Source organism: Mastomys coucha, unplaced genomic scaffold, assembly GCF_008632895.1.
Source record: "Mastomys coucha isolate ucsf_1 unplaced genomic scaffold, UCSF_Mcou_1 pScaffold15, whole genome shotgun sequence".
Lineage (NCBI taxonomy): Eukaryota > Metazoa > Chordata > Mammalia > Rodentia > Muridae > Mastomys > Mastomys coucha.
In genome coordinates, this window is record NW_022196897.1 from 61,475,230 (window position 1) to 61,484,676 (window position 9,447).

Genomic DNA, 9,447 nt, shown 5'->3' on the forward strand with positions numbered 1-9,447 from the left:
ACTAGTGAAAAATTAGGAATGGAGGTAAAGAAAGAATATCATGAAATACATCCCCAAATCAACATCACCATGAAATATTTTAGAACTATCATTAGACTTTTAGACCTGCATTAACCAACAGAACTCTCAGTAATGACAGAAATGCTTCTACAGCACAGTAAAGTTACTAAGGTGCATATGTTAAGTGAATACTTTAAGTGTTGCTTTGTGACCTAGAAATTAGTTTACAGTTTTATTTCCCTATAAATAGTGAAAATGTAAATAGTCAAATGTGGCAAGTAGCTACTGATTTGATCAGCATAACCACAGATAAAATCTACTGCTAGGTTTATGATTAGTATAATAAGGAAATTAAGTCAGTCTCTGAAAAACATTGTAGATTTTTTCCTGTATGTGATTCCTAAATTTGACACATACACAAAACCATGTATATATACATGACATGAAAAGATAATGGAACTGTCTATGGGAACGAAGGGAAGTAATGGAAGCAAGGATCACAGAAAGTATGAGATGGAATGTGCTCAAAGTGTAATACATACTTGTACTAAGTGATCCTATGTAACATAATAAATACAATGACTATATAGAGAGAAAGGTTTTAAAAGGTAAAAGGTTTAAAATTTTTTAAAACTTAGATACCACTATAATCTTCAACAGAGAACTCAATGTCAAAAAGCTATTTCAACAACAATACTCCTAACAGATCAGTAAACAATCACTCATGTGTCTGTCTCACTTAGTTATCTTAAATAAGACTAAATTTTAAATGCTAATAAATCCAGTCCCATTCTCCTTTATGTTTTTCAATTTTACTTAAAATTATTTCCATACAATATGCACCCCTGTCAAGAGATACTCTGCCACCACAGGCAAGTGACCAAGAGCTAAAATCTCGAAAGCCAGAAACCAAAATAAGTTGTCATCAGTTTAAGCTGATTACCCTGTCACATCAACAGAAAACTAATACAATGTATTACACTCTACACCAAAGCACACAAGGCTGACCATATATACTTGATTAAATTTTTTTATGAGTTTCTACTTAATATCATACTATCAGCAACTATCACTATTTTCATACTTAATACTAAGAAAATATGTAAACTCACTAAGACAAACACCAAGATCAATTCGCTCACTACAAACTTTAGATGCCAACCTTACACTAGCATACTAGTCAGTCTCTCTCTCCCTCTCTCCCTCTCTCTCTCTCTCTCTCTCTCTCTCTTTCTCTCCCTCCCTCCCCCCGCATCACGGTACTAAGGAAACCTAAGACACAAGTCCATGTTCCTTCCATTTGGGGCTGTAACACAATCTAGGTTCTAATCCTTCATGCCTCATTTAGTTCTCCCTTGTGAATTATTTACTTACTTCTTGACTTCCAATTAACATAAATTCTCAGAATCTTAAAAATCCACATACCTAAACTACTTTTTCCTGTATATTAATTAACTTAAAAAATTTCAAAATTTAATTTCAATATTAAGATACTGTCAAAAAGTGTTCCTTGGAAAATCACTAAGGTATAATATATAAGCATTAATTACCCAATTCTTTTCTTTTTTTTTTTTTTAAGATTTTGTTTATTTTATATATATGATGAGTACACTGTTGCTGTCTTCAGACACACCAGAAGAGTGCATCAGATCTCATTACAGATGGTTGTGAGCCACCATGTGGTTGCTGGGAATTAAACTCAGGACCTCTGGAAGAGCAGTCAGTGCTCTTAACTGCTGAGCCATCTCACCAGACCAATTACCCAATTCTTAACTGATTTATATACAGTAATTTTAAATAAAATTTAACTTACTATCTTTTTCTTCTGGGATTTTAAATCATCCAATGCTTCATCTAGAAAACAAGATTTAAATCAAATATTAAAATGCTTAGATATAAGAATCATCATAAATACTATATGTGAAGCTAACACAAAAAAAATGTTCAGGACCTCTCTAAATTTATCCATATGTAGAGATAAAAATTATCTTTATGTTACCCATATACTTCATATTCCTCCTGTATTATACATTTCAAGATTAAGAAAAAATTTAAATGGACTTTATATAGACATAATTCTTAATTTTTTTCAGAATCAATACTTTTACTTTTCTTTGAACATTTCATTCTCATTAATTTATAAATACCAAATCTCCTTTTATATACTGATAATAAAAATATTCTTTGCATGTAAGAAGCATATTGCTTATTTTAATAGACTTTTGAAAATCTTTATTATACCTGAGGAGAGACTTCCAAAGTAATATCAGTAGCTTTTTGAAATTAAAGATTTCTAAATGTATAATGCTTATTTAAGTTAGCATAATGGAACATGAACAATCATTTCAAAAGATATCCCTTAAGCCAGACATGGTGCTGCACATTTAATCCCGGGAAGAGTCATAGGCAGAAAGATTTCTGTGATTCCAAGTCCCACCTAATCTATATAACAATTACTAGTCAGGGCTACAGGCTGAAATTCTGTCCCCCCAAATTTTTTTTTAAATAAAAATAAATAATTTTGGAGAAAAAAGAAAAAAGGAAGGATTAGAGAGATGGCTCAGAGAGTAAGGACACTTGTTGCTCTGGCACAGAATTCAGCTACAATTCCCAGCACCCACATGACGGCTCCCCACCATCCTTTATCACAGTTCCAAGGGAACCTCCACAGGCACCAGACATTCATTGTGTACATACATACATACATGAAGGCAAAACCCATATTAAATAATTCCTTAACAGAAAGATCCTTTTACAAATATATTGTTTCTATTTTTTTCTGTAGAAATACTTAATTAGCAAAAATAAGAAGTAACTTCTTCAAGTTGTTACCTCGCCTCCACACACGCACTGGACCAGAGTTTGGTTCCCAGCACCTGCATAGGGCACATCACAACTACCTGTAATTCAAAGTCCAGTGATCCAATACCATCTTCTAGCCTCCACAGATACCCGTACATACATGTGGTATATAAACACATGTAAGCATACACATATATAATAAATAAAACTGTTTTAAGTGAAAAAAGTGTATTCTAATAATATTTGTTAAAAATTAAGCATGTAGTTATATTTAAACAGGATAGGCTCTAACAAATAAGTAGAGAAAGGAAAAATGTGAAAGTATCTGCAAATAAGTGGTTATTTGGGCTAGAGCACATAAACTAAACAGAAGTGAGATTATACGCAAGGAGCATACATATATTAAAGGCCAGCTATTCATACAATCTTATATACTGAAGCAAAATATCTTTAAACCAAGTAGTACCTATAGAACTACTAAAAATTTGGTATTTTATATTAATATTTTCTTCATATATCTAAGTATGATAATGTATTAATTTATATTTTTATTTCTCTAAAATACACCTCAAATTAATAGGCAGTGAAGATGGTGACGGCAAAACAAAATTAAGAGAGACCATGAGTTGATAACTATTAAGTCAAACTAAGTTCACAAGAGTTCAGTAGACTACACTTTTGTACAGTGGAAAGAAAAAGAAACATACCATATAGAAAGTTCATTTAAGATGAACTATAGATATATAAATCATATATGAAATAAATCTATATCTTGTTGAACCCAGAGAAGTCGAGCTGGTGCATAGACAGACAGAGCCTTCAGCCCTAGTGAAGACTAGTGTTCATGTACACTGGAAGGGACTCTGCAGACAAAGGCAGACACCAACCCAGCTACAAATCCTAGAGACTACAATGGTGACTTCTCAGCATGGCGTGCTAGTGCAATACTGGCACAATAGTTGTGGGAGTAACCAACCACTCTAATTGGATTTAAGGCCCATTCCACAAGACGGAACTCATGCCTTACACTGCTCAGGTAGCCAAAAACCTGAGAGGAGACAGGCCATGGACCTAGGGGAAAACTAAATACTACTATCTGCTAAAGCAACAGTATTCAACCCGTGAGTCATGACCCGTTTGAGGCATTGGTCAATACCATCTGTATATCAAATATTTGTATTATAATTCATAACAGTAGCAAAATGACAGTTATGAAGTAGCAACAAAACTATTTTTATGGTTGGGAATCAGCACAACATGAGAAACTTTATTAAGGAGTCACACAGAATGAGGAAGATTGAGAACCACTGGGCTAAAGAAACAGAGCTATAAAATGACTCCTAATGACATTCTGTTATACCCATAGATCAAAACCTCACTCAACCATCAGAGAAACTTTCTCTTGTAGTAGATGGAAACTAACATATATACAACTGGACAATGTGCAGAGTGAGAGATTTTAAAACATTCAGTCCTAAATGGGATGTCCTTCTCAGACCTCTTCTCTCAGAACTCAGGGAGAAATGCAGTAGAGGCAGTAGAAAGATTGTCAGAACTACAGTGAGTGGGCAACACCCAGGAAACAATGTCTTCCAAACAGAATAGAACAGGTTCACATATCAACTCACAGGCTTGTGGCATATATACCAGGCTCACACAGATTCAAGCCAGATATGGTCCCCATGCTGAAAGGCAGATGTGAACACGATCTCCATGCCCCTAAAAAACTGTCTCCAAATGACATCTTCTTGCAAAGGAAATTAGTTTTCTCCAGCGGACTCTCACTGGGCATATTAACTTAAGAGTAGTTCCCGTGTGCCATGGGAGATAGGCAACACAAAATGAACTTAGAGGTATTTTTGCAGACTTTTTGTCTCACATTTGCTTTTTCTTTTTTCTCTTACTGGTCTTTTGCTTGTATATTATGATTCATGATTTTGTATAGGTTTGGGGTTTTGTTTTTTATGTATCTGGGTGTATAGTGATTTCTTGTGATTTTTCTTTGTTTTTGCTTTTTCTATTGTTTTATTTTAACCGGCTAATTTTTCTTTCTAAAGAGAGAGAAAGTATGGAGGTGGGCAGGGAGGATCTGGGAAGAGTTGAGGAAGGGCAAACAGTGGTCAGAATATATTATCTGAAACAATTTTTAACAAATAAGGATCTTTTAAGTTTTTTTGGGGGTTTTGTGTTTTTTTAAAAGACAGGGTTTTTCTGAATAGCCCTGGCTAGAACTCACTCTGTAGACCAGGCTGGCCTCAAACTCATAGAGATCCACCTGTTTCTGCCTCCCAAGTGTAGGGATTAAAGGTACCACTGCCTAGCAAGATACTTTTTTAAAATCTGAAAAATCCTTAAAACTTGAACATATATAAAACATATATAGAAGCAGATTTTTGTATTTGTATATTTCAATTAAAACAAAGCTAAAGGGCTGTGATGTTAATGAGAGTAATACAGTTAAATTTTAAGAGATGGCTCGTGGTTAAAAGCACTCACTGCTATTCTAGAGGACCCAGGTTTAATTCCCAGCACCCACACAGCCACTCATAACCATCCGTGACTCTAGTTACTGATCCAAAGGATCCACTGACTTCAACTAGACTCCACAGGTACCACATTCAAGTAGAACCCACAGGTACATAAAATACAATGAGTAAAAAGAAAAAGTATGTATTACTATATTGTACTCTGTACCAATGTTGCCCAAAAAGATTAATTTAACAAATACAATTTGCTTTTATTTAAAAATGTTTTATGTGGAAAAAAAAAACCTAAATAAGAACTGACACATAAATTGACACAGAACCTTCTTATACCCATGACCTTGTTGGACAGCAAACAATTTAACACACCACACTATCATCTCAAACCATTTCATAACTAGCTTATCAAATAGCACATAGTAGATGAGTTTGTTTGTTTACTTAATATAGATTTATAAAAAAAACATTTAAACTTACTATTTCTCTCTGTTCTCTTGGAAAAGAAGAAAATAAGCACAGTCCTTAATGTCCAGATGCTAGAGAGGAAGAAATTCAAAACAAAAACCGTCATTACAAGAGGTAAATCAGAATCTACAGGCGAAAAATACCAGTTTCGATCAGTTAGGTATTTCTCTCTACATATTGAAAATCAAAAATGACTGGTTTGATAAGAAATATCAGAGGCTCACTTGACATTTCAATAGATGAGTTCTCAACCTAAATTCCACGAGTCTTCTAGAGTTCCTCCTAGAATTATAAAACCGCCTTTATATATATGAATAGATTTCTCTAGAGAAACTATTGCTTTTGTCAATTTCTAAAGGTTCCATAAATCTCCCAAAGCATTAAGAACAATATTATAGAATGCTTTCTTTTATTAATTCTATTCTATTTTTATTTATGTGTATGTCTGTGCGTTTGTATGTACATATGTGTGGGGATGCCCAAAGAGGCCAGAGGTGTGCAACTCTCTGCAGTTGAAGTTACAGTTGTAAACCTATTAACATGGATGCTGGAAACTGAACTCAAGTTCTCTGAAAGAGCAGCACAAGCTCTTAACCACTGAGCCAACTCTCCAACCTCAAGAATGCTTTCTAAATAAATATCAGTTCCAAAAAATGTTTCCTATCTGTCCCCTTGTGTTAACAGGCAAGTATGTTTTGCTTTTCCAAACAAGAGTATTATTACACAGTCCCTATCACTTAACATTGAAGAGATCTTCCTTATTCAATAGAATAATCTATCTGGAGAAAGAAATTCAGAGGGGAAAAAAGCCTTATTTTCTTTAAAAAAAATTTTTAAGATTTATTTTATTTTATTTTATGTGTATGAGTACACTGTAGCTGTACAGATGGCCATGAGCCATCATGTGTGTGGCTGCTGGGAATTGACCTCAGGACCTCTGCCAGCCCGCTTGCTCCATCTCGCTCATAATTCACTGTAGCTGTCCTCAAGACACACCAGAAGAGGGCGTCAGATCTCATTACGGATGGTTGTGAGCCACCATGTGGTTGCTGGGATTCGAACTCAGGACCTTCAGAAGGGCAGTCAGTGCTCTTACCTGTTGAGCCATCTCGCCAGCCCAAAGCCTTATTTTCAAATACTTGATAAATAAAATTTAGCTAATAACTCCTTTTAAAATTTTATGATAGTAACTTTTTAGACTCTGCACTATTAAATATATCCAATAATATTAAAAGAATTAAGAGAAACTCAAAAAATAATCCTATCACAAGGTTGTCAAAGTCACCTGTAATATAAATACAGAAAACTGTAGGCCAGCCAGATGGCTCTGTGGGTCAAAGTACTGTAAAACCTGACTGCCTGAGATCAACCACCAGAACCCACATATAATCAACCCCACAATACTATCCACTGTCCTCCACAAGTATGTCATGGCATGTCTGCAACCATACACACACACACACACACATACACACACACACGGAAAGTTTAAAAATTGATCATAACAAGCAATGAAATTGAGTCAATAACAATAATAATAATAATAATAATAATAATAATAATAATAATAATAATAATATTGCACAAATCAAAGAGACCCAGATGGATTTGCTACTAAATTCTACTTGACTTTTAAAAAACTAACCCCAATGCTTCTTAAACTACTACATCAAATAAAATGGGAAATAACACTACCAAACTTTTTATAAAGGCAGTATTATCTTGATACAGAAAGCAGAAAACAAGAAAATTATAGACCAGTCTCCCTAATGACCACAGAAATACAAAAATTCAATGAAATATTTAAAATACAATTCAAGAAAGTATCAAAAAGTTCACCTGCCATGCCAAGCTGATTTTGTTCCACAAAAATAGGGATGGTGCAAGAACATATACAATCAATAAATATAGTACACCACATTAATGGACTCTAAGTTAGAAATCATGTGATCATCTCAATATAACAAAGGAAGAGCTTTTAACAAAATTTAATACCCTTTCATGGAAAGATTTTAAAAAGCTCTGAGGAAAGTAGTAATAAAAAAATAATAAAGCCATATAAAACAAACCTAGAGCCAACACTATACTAAGTGGGAAAACACTTAAAAGCATTACCTAAAATCATGAGCAAGAAAAGTTGTCTACTGCCGGGCGGTGGTGGCGCACGCCTTTAATCCCAGCACTTGGGAGGCAGAGGCAGGCAGATTTCTGAGTTCGAAGCCAGCCTGGTCTACAGAGTGAGTTCCAGGACAGCCAGAGCTATACAGAGAAACCCTGTCTCGAAAAAAAAACAAAAAAAAACAAAACAAAAAAAAATGATAAGTTGTCTACTATCTCTACTCTGATATACTCGAGTGCTGTTTAAAGCCAGCTACAGCACTATGACAAGGTAAGGAAACAGACTACAAATAGGAAAGGAAAAGGTCAAAGTACCTTTATTTGTATTTGATAGAACTTTACACATAAGAGACCCTAAAAATTCCTCCAATAAATCATTCTCAAAGAAGCAGGATACAAAATTAACATTTAAATATCAGCCTTCCTAGGTACAAATCAGAACTGAGCTAACAAAGAATTGGAAAAACAATCCCATTTACAATTGCTTCAAGAAAATATTAAATACTTGGAACAAAGTTAGTCACAGAAATGTAAGACTTCTACAATGAAAACTTTGCAAAACTGAAGAAATTTAAGACACTATCTCCCAGACTCATGTTCAGGGAATAGAAGAATTAAAATTGTGAGAATGACTATATTACTAAAAGCAATCTACAGACTCATTCAACGCAATCCCTACAAAAATTCCAACATCATTCCTCACAAAAATGTGTGTGTGCACACCTGTGTACATACATGTGCACTTCGTGTACACGCGTGCATGCACATGCACTGGAGGTATCATCCTACCTAATTCCAAGTTATACTACAGAGCTATAGTAATAAAAATACCACTGAACAGGCACTTAAAAAAAAAAAAGCACAGTGTAATAGAGAAGACCCACATATAAGCCCACAGTGACAACCACCTGACTTTTTGACAAAGATGACAAAAATATACATTGGAGAAAAGACAGCCTTTTAACAAATGACACTGGAAAAACTCAACATCTTCAAGTAGAATGGAAACTAGATAATTATTTCTCATATTGAAAAAAGGATGAAACCAACAACACACGCTGGCTTAGTAGCTGCTCTATCAGGAGGAAAGGAGTTCCAACCCCAGCACCAGAGCAGCAGCTCACAAGCACCTATAACTCCAGGTCCCAGGATTCCAAAATATCTCTAGCATCTGAAAGCACGTGCACACTCAAATATGCATGCACACACACACATACACACACATACACACATACACACACACTTGCACACATGCACACACACATGCACACACACATACACATACACACACACATACACATACACACACACATACACACACATACACACACACATACACACACATACACACACATACACACATACACACACACACATGCACACACGCACACGCACACATGCACACACACACACACATACACATACACACACACATACACACACACATACACACACATACACACACACACACACACATACACACACACATACACACATACACATACACACACACATACACATACACACACATACACACACATACACACACACATACACACACATACACACACACATACAC

At 34.9% G+C, this 9,447-nt stretch overlaps 1 protein-coding gene across 8 annotated transcripts in view; it reads right to left on the reverse strand.

Annotated features, from left to right (window-relative positions):
* The window catches only part of Lnpk (lunapark, ER junction formation factor), an 80,148-nt gene that overhangs the window by 44,347 nt on the left and 26,354 nt on the right, over positions 1-9,447 (reverse strand). For all 8 annotated transcript variants that reach the window (XM_031370648.1, XM_031370650.1, XM_031370653.1 and 5 more), the window contains exons 5-6: positions 5,763-5,821; positions 1,814-1,854 (exon numbers count right to left, since the gene is read on the reverse strand). In XM_031370648.1, the coding sequence (XP_031226508.1) occupies positions 1,814-1,854; positions 5,763-5,821 (100 nt within the window). The remainder of the gene's footprint in view (positions 1-1,813; positions 1,855-5,762; positions 5,822-9,447) is intronic.